The 25,404-nt window shown below is 40.7% G+C and overlaps 1 protein-coding gene across 2 annotated transcripts in view; it reads right to left on the bottom strand.

The window, feature by feature from the left end:
* The window catches only part of epb41l4a (erythrocyte membrane protein band 4.1 like 4A), a 517,267-nt gene extending 492,484 nt beyond the window's left edge, over positions 1-24,783 (bottom strand). For both annotated transcript variants that reach the window (XM_069892849.1, XM_069892845.1), the window contains exons 1-2: positions 24,596-24,783; positions 23,926-24,285 (exon numbers count right to left, since the gene is read on the bottom strand). In XM_069892849.1, the coding sequence (XP_069748950.1) occupies positions 23,926-24,024 (99 nt within the window). In that variant the 5' untranslated portion in view covers positions 24,025-24,285; positions 24,596-24,783. The remainder of the gene's footprint in view (positions 1-23,925; positions 24,286-24,595) is intronic.
* Between the last annotated feature and the right edge of the window lie 621 nt (positions 24,784-25,404).

Here is a 25,404-nt window from a genome sequence, read left to right on the forward strand (position 1 = left end):
CAAGTATAGGAAGAAAAGAGGCATATTGGCATTTATTGCAAAGGAGTTTTATTTTTAAATTATTGTTACAATGTTATGGGGCAAGGCTGTGTCTAGATTTCTGGGTTTTTAAAAAATGATTAAATTGACAATGGAGATCACCAAGAAGAGATTTACCAGCCTTAGACTGTCCCATTATAAAGAGATAAAACAGTTAGAACAAGGGCTGATCTTATTGAAACACATGAAATCCGAAGAGGGAATGACAAGGTCCACTTTGAGATGTTTCCACTGAAGAGCATCAAATCAGGTAGGAAGGTAAAGAGATCAGTATTTAAAACTGAGCTGATAAGAAATTTCTTGTCACAAAGGGGGGTGAATCTCTGGAATTATCTACCCCAAAGTGTTCTAGAGGCATTTAAAGAGAAAATAAGTACATTTTTGAAAAAAATTGGGAAATTGCAGGCTCCAGCGATTTAGTTCAAAAAAGGAGTGGAAGTCAAAGACAGATGAACCATTATCCTGCTCCTATTTTTTGAGTTTTTAATGTTCATTTGAATGCAGCGAATTGTATTGAGGAAATACAGAATATTATTGTATTATTGCATCATGAGTGGTCAAATACTCTGGATATTAGGAAGGGAAAGGGAGAGCTGTTGCATCTCCTACAATTATATTCAAAGTTTAATGAATAATCAAAGAGAAGCTCGCAATGTTTAGGGAGTGTGATCATGTATCACAGACGGTACAGTCCACATGGATCATTGGAAAGGGAAGAGAGAAATATTATTGAACTGTTGTCACATGTATCAACTTTGTACTACAGCAAGTAGTGCAAGAATAATGATCATAAAGAATATAAAGAGAAAATCTGTTAGGGAGCAACATACAAAAAGTTGCAATGCTCTGGGATGATGCTTTTGGTATACCAACATATCTTCTCCTTTAATAGCACTATAGATAATCCAGAAAGATTCACTGGGATTTTTTTGAGTGAAAGGATTTTAATTTCATAACCAGCTCAAAAACTTTGATCTTTATTATGGCATTTGGAGTTTAGAAGAACGACAGGGTGATCTTATTGAAACATAAATGGTCCCGGGGACATGATAGGTTAGATGTTATCTTTTCAACCAGCAGTAGAGGCTCAAAGGTTGTGCAAAGAAAGACAGTCACTTGAAATGGAAGTGCAAGGGATATTTTTCTCAGAGTTTGGTGAATCAATGGAATTCTCCGCCCGAGAAGGTTTGTCAGCCATATTAATGGAAGTAGTCAAAGGTGGCAATTTTTTTTAAAAAAGATTAGGGAATTGATAACTTTGTGAAACTGAGACAGAAATATCTGGGGCAAATTAACATTGAAGGAATGCAGCAAACTTGCACCAGAGTGGACCCAGAAATCTATCACGAGGAGAGATTAAGTTGGCTAGATTTATATTCTCTGGAGTTCAGAAGAATGAGAAGGGACCTTAAGACAAAATTCTTTGAGGGCACTGCAAGGTAGGTGGGGGACGATTCCACTGGCTCAGGACTCAGGAAACAGTCTCAAAATAGATGTATGCCATTTAACAATGTCAAGAGAAATTATTCTCACAGAAAGTGGTAAATCTTTGAAATTCTCTGCCCAAAGAGCTGTGGCGGCTCTGAAATTGATTGAATTTAAAACACAGGTCTATGGACATTTAAGGAATCAAGGGAATTGAGGGTAGTACAGGAATATGATGTTGAGCTAGAAATCAACCATGACCTTTTTGAATGGCAGAGCAGGCATAAGAGACTGAATGGCTCCCATCTTTTGATGGATTTTCCCACCAGTTGGACAAAATGTATTCTCAAATTGTTTGGTTTAGATGTTTGTTTTAAAGATGTAATTCTGTGAGTGCAATTATGTCAAGAAATTGTTTGATCGGTTTGTTGGATATCTCTTTCAACTTAAATACCAAATGTTCTTAACCACAACTTGAAAATAACTGCCAAATCCAAGTTTTGTGTCCAGGTCAATGCATAGTAGCACATGCTACATAACTCATGTTTTAATGTAGAAATTTCATTCAACTGATTGCTTTTTAAGGCTCAGAGAATGAAGAGTCAGCCAATCATTTTGAAAAATCTAGTCCTAACAATCCAACATTTCATGTTTTCTAATACTTGTACCATCTTTTCAATTCAAAATAATATATTAACTTTTTTGAATGAAAAGTAATCACAATTTTGCTAGCAATTACTGAAGCAAGGAAGAAATGAGAAGCAACTAATGGTCAATAGGAGAAAGAGAGGAAACAACTCTACAGGATGGTGGTCTTGACAATGGACCAGCAAAGAGCTTAGCAGCTGAAAGGCCTTACAGGATGGTGACCATGGCAGCAGTCCAGCAAGGGGCTCAGAAGCTGAGGGACCAACAGAGGCTTTAGGTGACTTATAGTTGGGGGACCTGCACAAGCTGTGGGCAGCTTGAGACTGGTTCATGAGAATCAATCATAGGAACTGGGATTCAAGAGGGTGCGGAGGGCAAGAAGGGCTCCCAAAGGACTTCGGGTTCTGAAGGCTTCCTGATCATTGTTGAAGGATTAGATCTGGAGCTCAGGTTGCCAATGAATCAAACAGGAGTCTGTGCAGTTGAAGAGGCTACAAGGGCGCTGTTGTTGAATCCACAGATGCTCAGTGACTCTGAAGGGACTCTCTTTTGTTTCTCTTTCTCCTATTGTTAAGGGCCCTGGGCTCATGGCGACTCTTTGTTTGCCTTACAGCAGACAAAAATTAAAAGTATATCATGTATGTTACTTTTTTAACATATTATTACATGACAAAAAAAATGAATCTTGAACCTTGATGTTCAATTTCAAAACACTACTGGGTCCACTTTAATTTTTCAAAAAAACATACGCCCCACCATTACCAGAAAAAAGTTATGTTTTAATTAAATCACTTACTGCAAGTGTATTTCAACTGCCAAAATGTTTGGCCTGGAAGTCAGCCTGAAGAAAACTGAGGTCCTCCATCAGCCAGCTCCCCACCATGACTACCAGCACCCCCCACATCTCCGTAGGGCACACAGAACTCAAAACGGTCAACCAGTTTACCTACCTCGGCTGCACCATTTCATTTGATCCAAGGATCATCAAAGAGATAGACAACAGACTTGCCATGGCAAATAGGGCCTTTGGAAGACACAAAAAAGAGTCTGGAAAAACAATCACCTGAAGAAACAAACAAAGATCAGCGTGTACAGAGTCGTTGTCATACCCACGCTCCTGTTCGGCTCCGAATCATGGGTCCTCTACCGGCATCACCTATGGTTCCTAGAACGCTTCCATCAGCGCTGTCTCCGCTCCATCCTCAACATTCATTGGAATGGGTTCATCACCAACATCGAAGTAATTGAGCTGGCAGAGTCCGCAAACATCGAATCCATGCTGCTGAAGACCTAACTGTGCTGGGTGGGTCACATTTCCAGAATGGAGGACCATCGCCTTCCCAAGATCGTGTTATATGGCGAGCTCTCCACTGGCCACCGAGACAGAGGTGCACCAAAGAAGAGGTACAAGGACTGCTTAAAGAAATCTCTTGGTGCCTACCACATTGACCCCCACCAGTGGGCTGATCTCACCTCCAACCATGCATCTTGGCGCCTCACAGATCGGCGGGCTACAACCTCCTTTGAAGAAGACCGCAGAGCCCACCTCACTGACAAAAGACAAAGGAGGAAAAACCCAACACTCAACCCCAACCAACCAATTTTCCCTTGCAACCGCTGCAACCATGCCTGCCTGTCCCGCATCGGACTTGTCAGTCACCAACGAGCCTGCAGCAGATGTGGACATACCCCTCCATAAATCTTGGTCCGCAAAGCAAAGCCAAAGAAAGAAGAAGAATTTCAATGCAGTTAGGATTGGGAATACACATTTCATATTCAACAACTACTTCAATATGTTAACCATCTCAAACACACATTCAACAAATGTCATCTCTTCAGTGGGAACCTTGCCCCTGATGCTGGCTGCAGATTTTTTTTTGATTCGAGGGACTAATTTTGTTAGTATCAACCTTAAATCTCCACATTTTGTAATTTCCAGTCAGTTTCACTTAACTTGTAACAAATCACCAACAGCACTGAAGCCACATCTACTAAATAAGATAATGGAAAATGCACCAATAGTTCCCTTGCTAAAGTGGTCGAGTTTGATTATTTCTTTTTGATCTCGTTAAGACAGCCACATCATAGTTCCTTTCACTTTGAACAGAGTTTTTCAGAGATTCATGATGCTGCAACTCAGGTAACTCCTCTTGGTATAGATGACACTATCCAAGCTCTCATATTTCCCAATTTCAAAGCATGTAATCTTCACAGAAACGTTCGCAACAATATTCTGAATTACTATCCTATAAATCCAATTAAATCAAACTTTGTAGTTGCAGCTGTAAAGTAGCTTTAATTTGTTGATAAAACAAATAAATATTTTGCATAAATTTGCTTTGAGATTTTTATACGATGAGTAAACAAAGCATACTGTATAATGATAATGATATTCAACTTTAAATAGATATAAACCAAAATAAGGTGATTAAGATGAAATAAGATAAATTCAAAGAAGAGCATCTCGAGCTCATGTATCTTTCATGGTTCTTCGAAGAATAAGATACAAACTTCACGTCCGCTTGGATATTATGACATATGACATCATACACTATGGTAACACTACAAACAATTCCTTAAAAGGGATAGGCACAAAATTAACAAAAATAAAAAAAAAAACAAGATTTTAACCTTTACATTCTGCCCCCTAATTGTAATAGACATTAATGATTAATATATATTATAATTGCTATTACAGATACAAAAGTAAATATGGTAAATATAAGATTAGAAATCAAAACTTTCTGCTTCCTGTAAAAGACAGATTTTGGTAATAGATTGATTTAAGTAACCAGTCTTGGTTTTAATCTGCACTTGCTGAACAAAACCTTTTTTGTCCGGAAGAGTATCCACTTTTTTTCCTCAGCAACCAAGAATTCCTTGGTGCAGAATTGTCCATGATAATTACAATGTCTCCTCATACAAAACTGCATTTAGCTTTAGACCATTTTTGTCTTTCTTGTACTAATGAAAGATATTCTTTAACCCATCTTTTCCAAAATAAATCCGCAATAAACTGCACTTGTTTCCATCTGCACCTGGCATAAATATCTTCTTTCTGAAATTGACCCAGAAGCATTAAAGGTTTAGATTAAAGTAGTAAGGGATGATACGACAGAAATTTTAATTATTGGACGACTATTTAAAATAGCTTCAATTTCACACAATACTGTCTGAAGATTGTCATCATTCAGTATTTGATTATTCAAAATGGAACTAAGAATTTTCTTGATTGATCTAATCATTCTTTCCCACACACCTCCATGATGTGATCCTGTGGGTTGGTTAAATATCCAATTAATTTCCTTTTAAAGTAACATATCATGAATTTGATGTTGATTTCAATTTTGAATTACTTTTCGTAACTCTAATTGAGCTCCTGTAAAATTAAATCCATTATCAGAATGTAATTCTTTTACCTGACCACGTGTGGCAATAAAACATTGATAAAAGAGTCTATATCAAGTGATGACACTACTTCAATATGAATTGCTCTTATAGTCAAACAAGTAAAAATAGTTCTGTATAATTTTTCAACACTGCTTTCTCATTTTACTTGTAAAGGACCAAAATAACCAACTCCCATGTATGCAAATGGGGGTTCATCAGGCGAAACTCTATTCTGTGGCAAATCCACCATTTGTTGTTGTCCAGGTTTAGCATTTGCATGTTGACAATTAACACATTTTGATACAATTCTTTTGATCTATGTTGAAGCACCAAGTATCCAATATTTCTGGTGTAATTCTGATACATGATTACAACCACCATGACCTGTATTTTCATGTACATGTCAAAAAATCGTATCAGAAATATGAAATTCCTTAGCGAAGATAATTGGATGTTTCACTTCTTCTGGCATTATTGCTTTTTCCAATCCTCCTCTTACTCTCAATAAATCATTTACCAGAATAGGATTTAGCTCGTAAAAATGACTTGCTTTTGTAACATTCAAATTCTTCACTTTTGATCTCATTATCAAATGCCTTTTTCTAACAAAAAAAATGAATGATCTCCAATTCAGTATTCACCAACTCATCAACTGTTAGGTAACAGCTCTTTCGAAACTTCAGATTCTCTTTCTTGATATGAAGTAGAAAACAGTTTTTAATCTAAGAATCCATGAAGAATAATACAAATTAATTGAATAACCGGATCACTCTCATTAGATAGTATTCACATTAGTGCTTTGGATTTCTGAATCCTCCATTGAAACTTCTTTGAACTCTTCTGGATCTTGAAGCCATTCTTAAGATTGCAAATGAAATTGAGGACTGAACACCCAAGTGTTGGCTTTTTTTCAGAAACAATTGAACATTTGATCCTCGTGAAGCCATATCAGATGGATTATCCACTGTTTTAACATATCTCCATTGATTAGCATGCAAAACCTTCTCAATCTCATTAATTCTGTTAGTCACAAAGGTACAAAACCTCATGGTTTTGTTATTAATGTATTTAAGCACTGATGTACTATCAGATCAAAACAAAGAATCTGCTAACTCCATCTGTAATTCTCTTCTTAACACAGCGTCCATTTTGCTCACCATAGTAGCAGCAGTCAATTCCATTCGAGGTCTGGTGACTGGCTTTAATGGAGCCACTCTGGCTTTTCCCATGACAAATCCACAATGTACTCGCTCTTGTTTATTTTGCAGTACAAAATAACTGACAGTACCATAACCACCTTTGCTTGGTGTAACTGAGCAAATGGTGTAACTGAGCAAATGTGACAATTCCAAAGTCTGTTGGTTTAAAACATCTGTTGACTTCAAAACTTTCTAACATTTCAAGACTCTCAAACCAATTCATCCAACCTTGTGCAATGGAATCTGGTATTATTTCATCCCATCCAAATTTTCTTCTGCATAATTTTTTCCAAAGTTTTCTTGGCTATTAATATTACTGGTGCCAATATTGAGCTTACAATCAAAAGAATACCTCTTCGTATCAAAAGTCATTCTTTTGAAACAATTTTGAATTTGGAAACATAAGATTGAACACACCATTTCACTCCCAGAATTCTTTCATCAGTAGAATGTCATAATCCAAGTCAAGATCTTTTATCTCCTTTGCTCTTTCTGCCTCAAGAATAACAGCCAATACATCTTGACTGCTACTAATCCATTTCATAAGGAAAAAAGCCTCCTTTATTACAGATTTCTGAACTCATGATAAAGATTTATTGCTTCTTTTTCTGAAACCACTGAAGTAAGACAATCATCAACATAGAAATTATTTCTGATGATGTTTATAGCTTGAGAACTAAATGCTCTTCATTACCTTCAGCGCATTTCTTGAGAGCAAACTTTACGCAACTCAGTGAAGATGTTCCAAATAAATGAACTGTCTTTCTATATTCAATCGTATTTTTTAACTGTAATCGCCATTAGGCCACCATAACAATCATAGAAAATCATGATCTTCTGATGGTACTTTCACTTGATGAAACATCGCTTCAATATCTGCAGCAATTACAATAGGTTCTTTACAAAATCTTATCAAAATGCCTATTAAAGTACTGGTTATGTCCAGACCTTGTAAAAATTGAGAATTTAATGAAACTCCTTGAAATGCTGCCCCACAATCAACATACTGTCTCCTTTTGTGGATGTATAACTCCATGATGAGGTAAATACCATTTTCTACCATCTTGACATTCCAAGGTATCTTCTGATACCTTTTCTACATAACCCTTGGTTATCACATCTGACATATTGGTATATTCCAAATGAAAGAACTAATTTCTCGAATTTTCTCTTCAAATTCACCATACGCTGTTCTGCGATTATTTTATTACCTGGCCTACAAATTTCTCTTTGCTTCAAAGGAAATGCTATGCAATAATGACCATCAACATGTGTCACAGAATTTGAAACTAAATCCAGAAACTGCTTGTCCTCCTTCAAAAGGTTCTTAAATATCTTTGTGACATTCAAGAAAATCAATTTTAAACTGTTGTTTCCACAGATCATTAAGTTTGAAAACTGAAATTCTGTTGACATTTACATTCAGCAAATGTAAATAATGTAAATAATGATTTACATCCTGATCATTATTCATTTTTCCTCCTAATGGTCCATTAATTGTCCATCCAAGCAATGTTCTCATGGCATTAGGTCCATCATTTTGACTCCTTATTACTTCTAGAGCCTTTAGTTCATCTAATCCAGTTAACATCTTGATCTTAGCATCAATCTTGGGTAAGAAAATGTCTTTTAGATGATTTCACTGCTTGATATCATCCTGATAGGGAATATTCTCCTTATTCACAGGCATAATCTTCTGAGTATATGGTTGGAAGATTGCCAAATTCATTGCTATTCAATCCAGCAATCTCTAAACCTGAAACTATATGAGTTTCAATGTTCCTTTCAACATTCATTTTCTTCAACATGATTTGTGATCTTTTAATTTATCACTTCAACAGTACAAAATGATGCGGTACTGCCTGGATCAAGAAAGGCGCAAGTCTTTAGTATTAAGGTTCCTTTTTTAAGCTTTAAACTGCACAGGAACTATTGAGAGCCCCAGTAAGACTGTTTGACTGAAATGAAGCTGAAACATTCTCTTTGACTGCGTCTTTAGTCTTGGATTCAGATTGTTTGACTTCTTTCTCAACTTTACTTTGTTGAGTATGCAGTAACTTGGGAGGTTTTAAACTGCACACATCACAACTGAGTTGCTTGCTACAAGTTTTGCTGATGTGTCCTTTACACAAGCAACCAAAACATATTCCATTCTTTAAAAAGGTTAATTTCTCGTCATACGATTTTTTTTCTCCAATTGTAAATATTTTTCTAAAGCATGTTTATCTTTGCAATACCAACAGCTTTCCTGAACGGTCTGATCTTCCGTTTCCCTTGTTTCTTTGTTCTTTCTTGTGCTTGTATCTGACACAGCAGTAACAAAGGTACTTCCCTTTGGTTTCTGTTGAGACAATGATTTAGACTTTTTTAGGAACTATTGAAGTATCCTTAATATTTCCAAATGCTGGTATGGTGTAAACATGCACATGCCATTCCAAAAAATAGTACAACATCCACAAAAGTGGCGTCCATTTCAGAAAGAACCTTAAGCTCCACAACTTTGGTTCTCCACAAGTCCCTCAGCTTAAAAGGTAATTTATTGACAATAATTGACAAATTAGTAAACAAATTCAGCTCTTGCAAATGTACACTTCTTCCCATTGCGTTCAAACCTCCTCTCAGAAAGAGTGCATTTGCTTGTAAAGCCTTTGCATCCTTTGATTTTATTGCTGGCCAAGAAAGAATCTTGTCTGTGTGGGCCCTTGTGATTTTATGTTCTTTGCCATAATGACGATGCAATAATTCTTTTGCCCTTTTGAAGTCTTGGTCTGGATCCATATTTTGGCAACTTTTGACTAACTCCTTCACCTGTCCTCCAGTATACTGTTCCAGGTAATACAAATGATATTTGGGGTTTTTAGTAATTACTTTCAATGTGATGTTCAAAGGAATTCATGAACGTCAGATATTGTAATGGATCTCCATTTAAAAACTGAAATTTCCTTCTAAGGTAAACCATAGGAACCTTGTCACTGTGCTAACATAGCAAAACAAAATGAAATTTCTGCTATGAGTGATAATATATTGTCTTGTCCACCATGGCTTGTGACTGGTTGTCTTGTTGTGAATGGAGTACATGGAACTTGAACTGGTGCCATAGGTGTAGGACTTCAAGCTGTAACTGATGGCATTGATAGAGATCCTTGACTTGTCACTGGTTCTTCAGCAACATGAAGAGACATCAGTTGTTGAGTACGATCAACTCGCATGGTTGAACATGGTTGAAATGCTCTGCTTTTGGGAAGATTCATAAATTGTGCGCTCAGAAGAGATTGAATGTCGCTAGCCTTTTCCACAGGGTTGGTCATTGACATTCGAGCACTAGCAGCGCTACCTGTAACTCATTGCTCAAGTCGACTCGATTCTGGCGGCTGTAGTACCCATTGACCTGCTGGAATGTTAGATGCGAGCCCTTTGGGAATTTCACTTTGTGATAATGCTTTTAGTTTGGCCATCTTCATAGCATATTGTTCCTCTAGATTTAGTTTCTTTTCTTTCTTCAATAATCTTTTTTGATCTTCTTGCTGAATCCTCATTTCAGCTTCTTGCCTTAGTTGCTGAATCTTCATTTCAGCCTCTTTATCTTCCAGACCATGTCTTTTCTCCAACCACTCACATTGCATCTCAATAGTAGCCAAGTCTACTTGCGTCTTAGCAGGCATAGCTGATATGCTTGTACTTGCTCTAGATGCCTTTGAAGACTTTGAAGATCCTCCTATGCTCATAATCCTGGAAATATGATCAGCAGAATTCACATCTGAACTTTCAAATACTGCTGATTGAGTCTCTATCTTCAGCATTTCACTGGATACAGCACCAATGGGGCTTTGCAATGTACATTCATCTGTTTCATTTCCACTAACCTTTAAGTCAGCTAATGAGGCCTGGAGTGCCTTATCGCAGTCTTCTTCTTGCTTGGTAGCTGAAGCCGCTTCCTCAATGGTGGCTGGCTCCAATCTCCTGCCAAGTGTTGTCAGTCCGCCATGCTGGCCCAACTCACAACCAAACAGCTCTTTGAGAGGAGCTGTTTGTTCGAGGTCTTTAGCCTGATTAGACTTCTTTTTCTCCATCTTGGATTCTTCACACTGCAACCAGTTTTCTCAGTTCCTCAGAACTTTAAACAAATTTGTATCTTGCATGGTCCCTTTAAGAGGATTTCTCTGGCCGAATTGTCTGTGTTTGTTACACAGACCTCTTTATCAGTTGTTTATAGAATACTTTCCAAAGTCCCAACTATAAGTTTAACAAAGCTAAGCAACCACTAAACAATCAAAATATTCAAGTTGGAAAACTTAGAGTCGAATGTAGTCAAGTGCTTACTTGTCCTGGGGAGAAGTTAAAACATTTCCTAAATTGTTTTTTGACCAGGCTCCAAATTTTATAATATTGCAAGGATTTCCTGGGGCTTGGTTAGATTCAACAGTATTTTCTTATTTAATACTTCAAAGTTCTTTCCAAATAAAATCATCTTAGCCAAATGATTCCTGAGCCCTCATTCATGACCTGTCACAAGATTAAAGCTGAGCCCAGGATAGGCTCCATTGATATTAAATATTCAATTGAAGATAACTCTTGGCCTGCACTCTTACAAGTTGGTGATCCAACATATGCTGTGCAAAAAGGAAAGCTGAATATTGGACTCAACTTAGGCTGGAATCACTACATACAAATCTTTCTGGGATGTTGAAAACTGCCTCATAACTTCAGAGTTTAGCATTTTACTAAATTCTTTTCCCCCTGAAATAAACCTCCACTATACCCCGACAGGGCTGCTGATAAAAGGGATCACAATGATGTCTGTGAGGAATCAATCATGACTTGGCTTCGTGAATGAAGATTTAAGAAGGTGGGGGGGCTATCCACCTCTTCTGCAGGCTTGCTGGTGGCTGACAAGGCCAATGCGGGACAGATGTGCCCGGCCACAGTGACTGCAAGGGAAATTCTGTCCTGGGTTTGGTGCTGCTGTGTCACGATTCTTTCTCTATCTCCTTTTGTCCTCAAGGCCAGCCCTGCATTCATTCTCAAAGTAGATGGTGCACCCCAGGTAGTTGAACTCGTGGACTGTCTTTAGTTCAGTCTCGCCGATGGTAATGCAGGGAGGGTAGTACTCTTCCTGAGGTGCAGGCTGATGGAGAACTTCTCTCCTCTTCAAGCTGACTTCCAGTCCAAAGAGTTCAGCAGCCTTAGCAAAGCAGGATGTGATACGCTACAAGGGTGTCTCTGCATAGGCAACAAGGACAGCATCGTCGGTGGAGTAGCTCTCGAATGTGAGGAAATGCCTTTTCCTATTAAACAGTTTCACATGATCCTATGATTCCTGTTCTGAATCCCAACCATGGTGTTTATAAGAACATTAGAACTACGTGCAGGAATAGGCCATCCAGCCCATCAAACTTGTTCTGCCATTCACTGAGATAATGGATGATCTGATGATAGGCTCATCTCCACCAACCAGCCTTTTCCCCTTAATTTGCCTACTTTGTAAACTTCTATCCAACCTTGTCTCCACTGCTTCAATGGGCAGTGAATTCCAGATTCACCACCCTCTGGGAAAAGCAGCTCCTCCTCATCTCCATCCTAAATCTACTACCCTGAATCTTGAGGCTATGTCACCTAGTTCTATTCTCCAATGAGAACAGCATACCTATGTTATCTATCTTATCTATGCCTTTCATAATTTTATGTTTCTAGAAGATTCCTTTTCATTCTTCTAACTTTCAGCAAGTACAGTCCCAAATGACTCAATCTCTCTTCTTAGGCAAAGCCCCTCATCTGTGGAATCAATCTGGTGAACCTCCTCTAGACTGCCTCCACAGCCAGTACATACTTCCTCAAGTATAGAGACCAGAACTCCATGCAGTACTCCAGATGTGGCCTTGCCAGTACGTTGTACATTGCAACATAACCTCCCTCCTCCTAAATTCAATCCCTTAAACAATGAAGGCCAACATTCCATTGCCTTCTTGATAGCCTGCTGCATCTGCAAACCAATCTTTTGTGATATATGCACAAGCACTCCCAAGTTCTTCTGCACAGCAGAATGCTGCAATCGCTTGCCATTTAAGTAATAATCTGATCTTCTATTTTTCCTTCCACAGTGGATAATCTCACATTTACCAACATTGTACTCCATCTGCCAGATCCTTGCTCACTCACTTAACCTATCTATCTCTCTGCACCTTGTGCACAATTTGCTTTTGAGGCCAATTTGAGGCCAACTGTGTCATCACCAAAATTAGGTACTCTCTCCCCTCTTCCAGATTGTTTATGTATATCATAAACAGTTGCTAGCCCAGTATGGATATGAAATAAATCAGGTGAGGATACAAGCAAATTCAGCAGCTCATTCAATTTTATGGAATGAAACTGAAAGTGTGCAGATGCTGTGATTGTAGGAAAAACACACTAAAATGCTAGAGGAACACAGCTGGTCTTTCAGCATCCGTAGAAGGCAAAGATAATATTGCTGATGTTTCGGGCCTTAGCCCTTCTTCAAGAATTGAGCAGGAAGAATAAGATTCTGCTTATTCCTTGAAGAAGGGCTCAGGCTGAACGTCAGCAATATCTTTATCTGAAAGATTGGTTGAGTTCCTCCAGAATTTCAGTGTGTTTTTACATTCAATTCTATGGACCTGCTAATCACGGATTCCCTGAATACAAAACAATTTAAGAAGTATTTTAAAGAAAGAAAAATAAAGACATCAATCCCATTCTACTGTCAATATTTAATCACACATAAACCAAGGCACATTTCAAATTTTCAAGTCAAGTTTATTGTCATCTAATTGTATAAGTACACCCAATGTTATCCCGTCATCAGTACAAAAACACAACTAGACATTATACACATACAGACAAACAATACCAAAGCAGGGGAAGTATTTCATCTATACCAATGAATAAATACTGTTTCATGAATACGAGTCTTGATAGTTAGTGTGAACAGTTCCTTTGGTCATTCAGCATTCTCACTGCCCATGGGAAGAAACTGCTCCTCAGCCTGGTGGTGCTGGCTCTGATACTCTTGTATCTCTTCCCTGAAGGGAGCAGCTGAAATATGCTGTGTGCAGGGTGGAAAGGGTCCTTGATGATTTTGCATGCCCTCTTCAGACAATAATCCTATTCACATCGATGGTGGGAAGAGTAATCCAGTGATCCTTTCTGCCACTCTTATTGTCCTGTGGATTGACCTCCAATCCATTTCTCTCCAGCAATTGTACCACAGTGTTATCCAGCCAGCTAGGACAGTCTCACCAGAGCTCCTAGAGAAAGTTGACATAATGGAGGCCAGTAGCCTTGCCTGCTTCAGTCTTCTTAGGAAGTGTAGTCGTTGTTGCACCTTCCTGACAAGTGAGGTGTGAGGAGATGTTGAGTGTCCACGATAGGTTACTAGCTAAGTGAACTCCAAGGAACTTGGTGCTCTCCACTCGCTCTACTACAGAATTGTTAATGAGTAGTGGAGGGTGATCATGTCTGGTCTTCCTGAAGTCCATGATCATCTACTGCATCTTGTCCACATTGAGACACAGGTTGTTACTCTTGCACCACTTCATGAGATTTTTCACCTCTTCTCTGTAGTACAACTCATCATTGTTGGTGGTGAGGCAAACTGTTGTTTTGCCATCTGCCAACTTGATGACACTGTTGGAGTTGGATCTGGCAAGGCAGTCATGGGTCAGTAGCATGAATAGGCATGGGATTTGTTCTCCAGGTGGGTCAGGACGGAGTGTAGCATTGCCTGTAGCTACAGGCTGTAGCCTGTGGAATGGTTTCTTCCATAGATGAATTGAAATGGGTTCAGCATTTCTGGGAGGTGTGCTTTAATGTGTTCCATCACCAGAAGCTCGAAGCATTTCATAATGGTGGAGATCAGTGCCACAAAGCAGTAGTCATTGAAGCCTTCTGTCACCCTTTTTGGTACCGGGATGATGGTGGCTGTCTTGAACCCTGTGGCAATGATGGACGGCTGCAGTGAGGTGATGAAGATGTCCATGAAGACCTTGGTCAATTGGTCTATACATTCCTTCTGTATCTGACCAGGTATGTTGTCAGGTCCCTCCACCTTGTGTGGATTCACCTTGGATAGGGTTCTCCTGATCTCAGCTGTGGCTATGCAGAGGGTCTGCTCATCTGGGGATATGTAGATTTCTTTAGCGTCATCCAGCAAACCATACATAGAAGAGGTTGAGTCTTGAATTTGAATCATGCTAAATTCATACCAATTAATCAAATCATTTAGTGGTAATAATGCTTTTTCATTAAGCTTGTTTTTTTTTTTTAAATTACATAGGTAACAACAAGTCAACATATGCTTGTGGAATTAATGTATCCCCCTAATCAAATAGCCAACCTATTTAGCAGGGTATCATGGTAAATTGTAAACATTCAAGTTTTGGAAAGAAATGGAACAAAATATTACACAAACGAGTAAAAATACGCAATCAAAATGGCTGGTCAACATTGCTATTTATGTAATGGTATCTATAACCTACAGCTCCTAGAACGCTTCCATCAGCGCTGTCTCCGCTCCATCCTCAACATTCATTGGAATGACTTTCATCACCAACATCGAAGTACTCGAGCTGGCAGAGTCTGCAAGCATCGAATCCACGCTGCTGAAGACCCAACTGCGCTGGGTGGGTCACGTCTCCAGAATGAAGGACCATCGCCTTCTCAAGATCGTGTTATATGGCGAGCTCTCCACTGGCCACTGAGACAGAGGTGCACCAAAGAAGAGGTACAAGGACTACTTAAAAAAATCTCTTGGTGCCTGCCACATTGACCCCCACCAGTGGGCTGATCTCGCCTCCAACCGTGCATCTTGGCACCTCACACTTCAGTGGGCAGCAACCTCCTTTGAAGAAGACCACAGAGCCCACCTCACTGACAAAAGATAAAGGAGGAAAAACCCAACACCCAACCCCAACCCACCAATTTTCCCTTGCAACCGCTGCAACTGTGCCTGCCTGTCCCGCATCGGACTTCTCAGTCACCAACGAGCCTGCAGCAGACATGGACATACCCCTCCATAAATCTTCGTCCGCGAAGCTAAGCCAAAGGAAGAAAAGAAAGAAGAATCTATAAAAATCAATGGAAGGTCATTTTTAACTGAAATGAAAATAAAGAAAATTGATAATTTCAATAGGTAATCCATAATATATTTCAACCAGGTTTATATTGTTTATGAGGAAATAACCAACGTCCTTGTGTTAATCTCCTCCTCCTGCAGGGATTGACAAGAGGAGGAAATAAAAATAGGTGAACAGGTGAGTGTGTGTAAAGCACTGGGTTGTGGTTACCTGAATAGGAAAATTCAATATTCACAGCACTGGGTTGTAAATAGAATTCTTCCAGTTTGTATTTGGCATCACCATAGCAATGGAGAAGGACCAAGGATAAACAGGTTAGTGTGGAAGTGGGAAGGAGAATTAAAAATGACATGTTATCAGAAGCTTGAGTTTTCCATTGTGCTTAATTTCTTCCCCCCCCCCCCCACCCCCCCCCCCCCCTTTATCTCCTGAGGATAAATATCTTGCCTACAATTTTCTTTTGAATAGTAGCAACCATTGACTATTATGCGCACACTTCATTGTTTCTACTGTTTATCTCTACAAACTCACCAATCACATTAACTGCATATTGGGTAATCAAAGGACAGGTTTAAAAAAATTTTTTTATAAAAGAATTGTACAAAACCTTTTGTGTTTTAAAGTGAACATATATTTGAAATACTTTCTACGAATATCATAGTCACTTCTAAAGAAAAATTGATTGACCTCGACTGTACGCACCTGCATTTCACCACCACAGTGAGCAATGACAAAGCCTTTGTAATGATGGGTGAACCTGACACTGATGAACAATCCTCAGAGGTTTGATTTTCCACTAGCTTTTGATGCCATAAATTTTCTCAGTATAACCAAGTTATCAGCTTGCTTTTGTGAGATAGCACAAATTCAGGGAGAAAAGATCTCTTGCAAAAGTGTTTCACCAAGATGTCTCAATGAAACAGAAATGTATGAAGAAACAAAAATGATAAATTTAGTTATGAACAGCACCAGATTACCACAATACTGCACCTTCTTGAATGCCAATGCTTGAAATTGTACATCCCTTTCAAACAATGGAGTGATTGTCTCTTAAATGCCTAACTACTCTCTTTCCACAAGCTTCACCTAATATCTGCTGTTCTTTCAGATCTTAACATCAGCAACTGTGAGTTATATAATGCCCTTTTTGTTGGGTTTCCTGTCAGTCATCAATATATATTTCACTGCCCTTTTAATACTTGGCTAGAGCTGTATACATTTTCATTATGTTTGTTCGATTCTCACATTACAGCTGTATAAATCCCTATATTTACGCAATTATTCACCTCATGAAATACCACCAGGATCTATCATTTTTCTCTTCAAAACCAGTGTGTAAGTCACAAAGAATTTAAATGAAAATTTTGTAGAGGTAATTTCAGCTCTCACATTCCTAATGTTAACTGCTTATCCGCCAAGTTTAAAAGCACCTTACCCCTATAGTCCCGATTCTCCAACAGAACAGTCTGTCAATAAAAGGAATTGCGGTTATACACTGAACAATCTTACACCATACACAACTGTTTTGATGTGACATTATTTCTCTGCCTTATCCTAAGCAATTTGAGGATGGAGCTAGTGGAGTTGTTCAAGTGAACCGGTACGGACTTGAAGGGCCGACTCGGCCTGTTTCCGTGCTGTAAACGGTTATATGGTTAATAAGGATTTATCAAATTCAGATCACGATTTCTATTTTGGAATATCAATGGATCCTGCTCATTTAAGAAACATTTGTAATTATTGAATGAGATTAAACAAAATTGGAGTATTAACATAACAAGAATTTTCTTTCAAACACTGTTGGACTGTTACAATAGCTAATGAATTATTTGACATTTAACAGGGTAAAATAAAACAAAATTGATGCATGTACTTCTGCATTTACTCCGTTATTGTTCATAAAGTTATTGTTCATAAAGTTCTGATCACACCAAGAAAGGTACGATGAGTAATTTATTCAATCGGTTTTCATAAAAGCTTCGACTCACTCATTACAAGGCCTGAAAACAGAATGGTGACAATATTTCAGTGACAACAAAACAGCACCATTGGATAACCAAAAACTAAAGGCGTAATAGGCAATGGGTAATGGTAAAATCTAACTTGTATGTACCAAGTTGCCCCCCCACCACCCCCCATGAAAATACTTTGTTTGTAGAAGACCCATTCCAATATTGTATTCAAAACAAATCAGGATTTAATTTGGCAAATATAATTGTGCATAAACACTCACACCAAATTCTACCTAAAATAGAATTGTAGAGGATTTTAAGGCAAAATTCAAGAAGTTTACACTCTGGCATTAAATCTCATTCGACAAAAACATTGATCAGAGAGAGGACTGAGTACAATAATTAGAAAATCCAATCTGGGCCCACAGGATCATCAATCTTAATTATTGGAAGCTACAGAGTCTACGAGTTATGCACAGACCTGCATGCCTGATCATCTGATCCATGTTTCAACAGTGACAATAGCAATTTCACCGTAGTTTCTCAAAACTTGTTAATTGTTTAATCCAATAATGTACTTTCTCCTAACATCGACCTTTTCTTGTGTTATTGCATGATTTCTGATGTGAACCTGATGCTACACGCCAATCCTTGTACTTCTTCAAACAATGTGGCTTTCCCTCTACCACCATCAACGTGGACCTCACCTGCATATCCTCCATTTTCTGCACATCTGTCCTGGCCCCTCCTGCACCCATATGCAACACAATTCCCCTTGTCCTCACCTACCATCCCACGACCCTCTGTGTCCAACATATCCTCTCTGCCATTTCTGGAAATGACTATGTGATCCCACCACCAGACACATATTACCCTGTCCTACCCTTGACACGTTCTGCAGGGACTGCTCCCTCTGTAATTCCATTGTCCACTCATCCCTCCCCACCTATTGTCCCCCTTGCCACCTACACCTGTGACTGTAGGAGATGCTCCACTTGCCCCCTCATGTTCTCCCTCACCACCATTCAGGCCCCCAAATAGTCCTTCCAAGTGAAGCAACATTTCACTTGAATCTGCAGGGGTCATCTACTGCATCTGGCGCTCCCACCATGGACTCCTCTGGATGCAGACTGAGAGATCACTTAGTTGAGCACTTTGGCTCTATCTGCCACAATAGCATGTATTTCTCAGTGACCACCCTTTTAATTCTCCATCCAATTCCCTTTCTGACCTGTCTGTCCATGGTCTCATGCACTGTCAGACTGAGACCACCTGAAAATTGGGGGAACACCCCATCTTCCATCAGGGCCCCGTCCAGCCTGATAACATTAACATTGACCTCCAAATTCCATTTAAACCCATCCTCCCTTCTTCCCCATCACTTTTCCCCCAGCTCTGTCTCTCTCACTCTCCTCCTTTTCTGTGTCTCTTGCTCTCCTCCCTTTTCAGAGAGCCATAATTCTCCCCTTTCCTCTTACCAAATCCAATTAACACCTTTTGTTGTTCTGGACTCCTTCCAATGTCATTTAAAAAAACGACTTTATCATCAGGAAATGTCACTGTCTACAAAACATTGTTGAAAACTTATATGTGAATAATGTGCATAAAAAGGTATAATTAATGTAAAGTGTGGACACTTTCATCTGGATTATTATGATGCCCTCCTGTTCCTTGCTCATTCCTTGAAGGTCAGGCCTGAAATGTTGTAAATCTATCTTTACCTTCTATGAATGCTGCAAGACTGGCTGAGTTCTTCCAAAATTTTTGTGTATTTTTACTACAGTCTGCAGACCTTCATTTCACACCAAACCTTGTACATTCTGTTTCCTTATCATTAACAAGAATACCCAAACCAAATTGGTTTATTTTTAATTGACTTAATTAATTTACACTAAATCTTAAGATGCACTTTCATCCTTTAATATCTTTGGCTTGGCTTCGCGGACGAAGATTTATGGAGGGGGTAAAATTCCACGTCAGCTGCAGGCTCGTTTGTGGCTGACAAGTCCGATGCGGGACAGGCAGACACGGTTGCAGCGGTTGCAGGGGAAAATTGGTTGGTTGGGGTTGGGTGTTGGGTTTTTCCTCCTTTGCCTTTTGTCAGTGAGGTGGGCTCTGCGGTCTTCTTCAAAGGAGGTTGCTGCCCGCCAAACTGTGAGGCGCCAAGATGCACGGTTTGAGGCATTATCAGCCCACTGGCGGTGGTCAATGTGGCAGGCACCAAGAGATTTCTTTAGGCAGTCCTTGTACCTTTTCTTTGGTGCACCTCTGTCACGGTGGCCAGTGGAGAGCTCGCCATATAACACGATCTTGGGAAGGCGATGGTCCTCCATTCTGGAGACGTGACCCATCCAGCGCAGCTGGATCTTCAGCAGCGTGGACTCGATGCTGTCGACCTCTGCCATCTCGAGTACTTCGACGTTAGGGATGAAAGCGCTCCAATGGATGTTGAGGATGGAGCGGAGACAACGCTGGTGGAAGCGTTCTAGGAGCCGTAGGTGATGCCGGTAGAGGACCCATGATTCGGAGCCGAACAGGAGTGTGGGCATGACAACGGCTCTGTATACGCTTATCTTTGTGAGGTTTTTCAGTTGGTTGTTTTTCCAGACTCTTTTGTGTAGTTTTCCAAAGGCGCTATTTGCCTTGGCGAGTCTGTTGTCTATCTCATTGTCGATCCTTGCATCTGATGAAATGGTGCAGCCGAGATAGGTAAACTGGTTGACCGTTTTGAGTTTTGTGTGCCCAATGGAGATGTGGAGGGGCTGGTAGTCATGGTGGGGAGCTGGCTGATGGAGGACCTCAGTTTTCTTCAGGCTGACTTCCAGGCCAAACATTTTGGCAGTTTCCGCAAAGCAGGACGTCAAGCGCTGAAGAGCTGGCTCTGAATGGGCAACTAAAGCGCATCGTCTGCAAAGAGTAGTTCACAAACAAATTTCTCTTGTGTCTTGGTGTGAGCTTGCAGGCGCCTCAGATTGAAGAGACTGCCATCCGGGCGGTACACACAAAATATGTGAAATATTACCATACACTAATAATAATACTGCATGGCATGAACAACTTTAAATTCATTCAACATAAGTAACATACAAATGGGAAAAGCCCATGTTCCATGCTTGCAAAATATCATAGCAACTGAAAAGAACGTGGATTTCACAGCGATTAGAATGGCATGACATTTTCATAACATTTCCTTTTCATTGCCCTGGAATTTAATCAAAATTATTTCCTGATAATTGTCAATGAAATAAAAGCCCATGGTAATCGAGAAGAAAATTCCCAGTCATACTTTCCTCAAAAGAAAATGCTTGTGATTGGTGGATGCCATCTCAGCTCCTAGACAATCATCTTCAGGGCCACATTAATGGCCTTAGTTAAAAGTGGGAGTGTTCCACAATAACTGGACAGTTCTCATGACAAATCTTCTGATAATGCAACGTGCACGATTTCTACATGCAGCAAGATCTATAAAATTCTGAGACTTGGGCTGATTAAAGGCCATGATCATTTTCACATATCTTCACCATCTCCAGACGCACTCTATTCCAATATCATCCAGGAAAAGGCAAGCTGGTTAATTGGCACCTCATGAAAATGTACTCTGTGCACTATTGGCGCTCTTTAGTGTCTTCAAGATGCGCTGCATCAACTCACCGAGGCTTTTTCTACAGCAATCCCACCCATTCAACTTCTACCACATAGAAGGACAATGGCAGCACATGGAGAGCAATGTCATCACTTCCAATTCCCTCCATGAAACTCCCTACATTGATTTAGAAAGGTTTCACCATTCCTCCACAATTACTGAGTCAGTCCTGGAACTATAAACCTGACAGCACCATGAGGGTACTTTGACCACATGGACTGCATTTATTAAAGGGAAATGATGAATGTACCATCTTTCTTTTCTTTGGCTTGGCTTCGCAGATGAAGATTTATGGCGGGGTAGATGTCCACGTCAGCTGCAGGCTCGTTTGTGGCTGACAAGTCCGATGCGGGACAGGCAGACACGGTTGCAGCAGTTGCAAGGGAAAATTGGTTGGTTGGGGTTGGGTGTTGGGTTTTTCCTCCTTTGTCTTTTGTCAGTGAGGTGGGCTCTGCGGTCTTCTTCAAAGGAGGTTGCTGCCCGCCGAACTCTGAGGCGCCAGTGATGCCGGTAGAGGACCCATGATTCGGAGCCGAACAGGAGTGTGGGTATGACAACGGCTCTGTATACGCTAACCTTTGTGAGGTTTTTCAGTTGGTTGTTTTTCCAAACTCTTTTTTGTAGTCTTCCAAAGGCGCTATTTGCCTTGGCGAGTCTGTTGTCTATCTCGTTGTCGATCCTTGCATCTGATGAAATGATACCATACAGCCTCGGTATCAGCAAGCACCTCCCACAAAGCCAATTTTAAAAACCACAATAAAAATAACCGATACCAATTAATGTCTTGTTTCAATTCACAAGCAGCAACCAATCAAAACTGTAAAATCCACAGTTATAGTATGGCACAGACCTGAAATAAAGTCATTTCCATAACTCACAGTTCCCACTCTGATATCTTTGAATCACGGTCATGACCTTATTGCATATCTTAGGTACATATCAGTGCTTGACGTCCTGTTTTGCGGAAACTGCCAAAATGTTTGGCCTGGAAGTCAGCGTGAAGAAAACTGAGGTCCTCCATCAGCCAGCTCCCCACCATGACTACCAGCCCCCCCACATCTCCATCGGTCACACAAAACTCAAAACGGTCAACCAGTTTACCTACCTCGACTGCACCATTTCATTGGATGCAAGGATTGACAACGAGATAGACAACAGACTCGTCAAGGCAAATAGCACCTTTGGAAGACTACACAAAAGAGTCTGGAAAAACAACCAACCGAAAAACCTCACAAAGATTAGAGCATACAGAGCCGTTGTCATACCCACACTCCTGTTCGGCTCCGAATCATGGCTCCTCTACCGGCATCCACTACGGCTCCTAGAACGCTTCCACCAGCGTTGTCTCTGCTCCATCCACAACATTCATTGGAGCGACTTCATCACCAACATCGAAGTACTCGAGATAGCAGAGGCGGACAGCATCGAATCCATGCTGCTGAAGATCCAACTGCGCTGGGTAGGTCACATTTCCAGAATGGAGGACCATTGCCTTCCCAAGATCGTGTTCTATGGCGAGCTCTCCACTGGCCACCGATACAGAGGTGCACCAAAGAAGAGGTACAAGGACTGCCTAAAGAAAGCTCTTGGTGCCTGCCACATTGACCCCAGCCAGTGGGCTGATCTCGCCTCAAACTGTGCATCTTGGCGCCTCACAGTTTGGCGGGCAGCAACCTCCTTTGAAGAAGACCGCAGAGCCCACCTCACTGACAAAAGACAAAGGAGGAAAAACCCAAACACCCAACCCCAACCCACCAATTTTCCCTTGCTACCGTGCCTGCCTGTCCCACCTCGGACTTGTCAGCCACCAACGAGCCTGCAGCTGACGTGGACATTAATCTTCGTCCGCGAAGATTTATCATTGTAGTTGAGATCTCTTTCACATCTCTTCCAAGCACACTGGTATGGTCTGCTGCTTGGAAGAGCTATGAGAGAGAGATCACTCCCTGGATAATATCTAAGAACAGGTACTTGGTTACACTTTGCTGGAACCAATATGCAAACTGACTTGCACTTCTATGAGGATCAGGTATCATTTTGATGGAGTAAGTTGTGCTCGATCAATACAAATATGGCAGTGGCATTCTTGCTGAATTGTTTTTAAAACCCCCACTTTACCATCAGGAAATGTCACGGTCTACAAAACATTGTTGAAAACTTACGCAAGTGTATAAAAAGGTTGAATCAATGTTAAATGTGGACTCTTTAATCTGGATTAACTGTAAACAAAGCAGACCCTGGTTTCAAGTTCTTTGTATGAACATTGTCATTAACAAAGAAATGTTTTATTCATAATCTATTCCCTGGGGTGATAGAAGGCTCGACAACATGAAATGGTTGATCTCCCAGTTAAGAAAATGTAAAAATCAGGCATTAGAGTCTTAAAATATACATTCAACACATACTCCTGGATCGCTGGTGAGAAAGAGTACTTACTGTATGATGTTATAAATAGATTGAGAAAGAATTTAAGGAAATCAATTAATCAACCTGAAAATATCGGAATAAATCAGCAGGTGCATGGATCGGGCCGAACTTACTTTTATTCCTTGTTGTTGAGCCGTTAGAGTTAGCTTCGTCCCATCTAAGAGTAATACTTCGCAATAAAATTCTTCCTGTGTCGTGCAGAGGCAACCCATTGCTGGAGGCGAAACCTCGTCTGAAGTCCCCTGAACGTCCGCGGTTTTTAAAAAAAAGTGGTTGAGAGTCCAGTTAAAATAACACTGGTGAAAATCCTCATCGCCAAACAAGAGAAAAATCTATCAATTTGGTCGGGTGCAGGAATATCTTTCCTCTCTTCGGGCGGGTCAAGAGAAGAAGCCGCCACTAATACACCACCAACTTGTCTACTTTGAAGGGAATGTTGGCGAAGTTCGTCGACTTGGCTCTTGGAAGTGGATCTGGAGAAAGGAGAACAAAAGCAGCCGTGAATTAACTATTCCACACTTCGGACACCGCAAGGGGAGGAATGTGCCCAAACATCACCAGGGCAAGAATCGTGAGCTCTATTCGACGTTGGAGCCACAATCCGCGGACGCACAGTCGCAAATGCGATGTTTATTGAAGCAAACACATCAGTCAATTCATCAAGCCCGTGCGCTATTGATTGCTGGTCATTTTAAAGGCATCCGACCTGCCCGGTGAGACAGCAGATGGTGAACTAACTGCAGGGAATGTCGAGCCTCTTTCGCACCAACTTCTCGCCCTCACCTTCCGCTGCTGCTCCTTCGCAAGGCAGGAACCGACGCCGAGCCCAACTCGGTCGATCTCCGGCTCCCGGGCGATTCCCATGCTTCAGGAGCCGCACTCCCTTCCCCTCCTTGTGCCCGGTCAGTCGCTCCTCCCCCCCACCCCACCCACTCACCCTCTGCGGCTGCGGCTTGACCCCAGGTCGCGCTGCCCCGGTAACCGGGGAGACGCCGCCACCCTTCACCCGCTGCCACGGAGCGTGAGCCCGGCGCCGGCGCGCACGCACCCAGCGCGACTTGGCTTGCCGTCTTTGTTAGACAAAGACGTCCACAGTCAGTGTGCTCCAGCTTGTTTTTATTCCATACCAAAATAGCACCAGCAAACTTTGCAGACGTGACAACGACCAAACAATCTTTGCCAAGGGAAGGATGCTAATCGAAGCCTGGGTGCTTCTGACCTGCAACGTGCCAGCGTTTCTTTTTATCTTTGTCGTTCCCTCACAAAACACTAATTGCATTTTAACTGAGGACCTTTCAACCTCGAAAACGTCTAAAATGTTAACCGCGGAAAAACAAATCTGATTGTCGGACACACACGAGATTGATCGGCTTTGTCATTAACGTGCCAACCAATATTAATCTTGATGAGAATCAAACAGAAATACTTCAATGGGCAATGAAGTATCAACCAAAATTGGAAAGCATTGACTGCAGGTCGGAATGGCTCATCTCAAACGGATGGAAAATTAACCCGATTCACATAGAAATCAGTGGGATTTTCAATGTCCTCAAAAAGCTGACTCGAAACTGATGGATTGGGAAAAGAAAACA

The sequence above is a fragment of the Narcine bancroftii genome, chromosome 1 (genome assembly GCF_036971445.1).
Source record: "Narcine bancroftii isolate sNarBan1 chromosome 1, sNarBan1.hap1, whole genome shotgun sequence".
Taxonomy (NCBI): Eukaryota; Metazoa; Chordata; class Chondrichthyes; order Torpediniformes; family Narcinidae; genus Narcine; species Narcine bancroftii.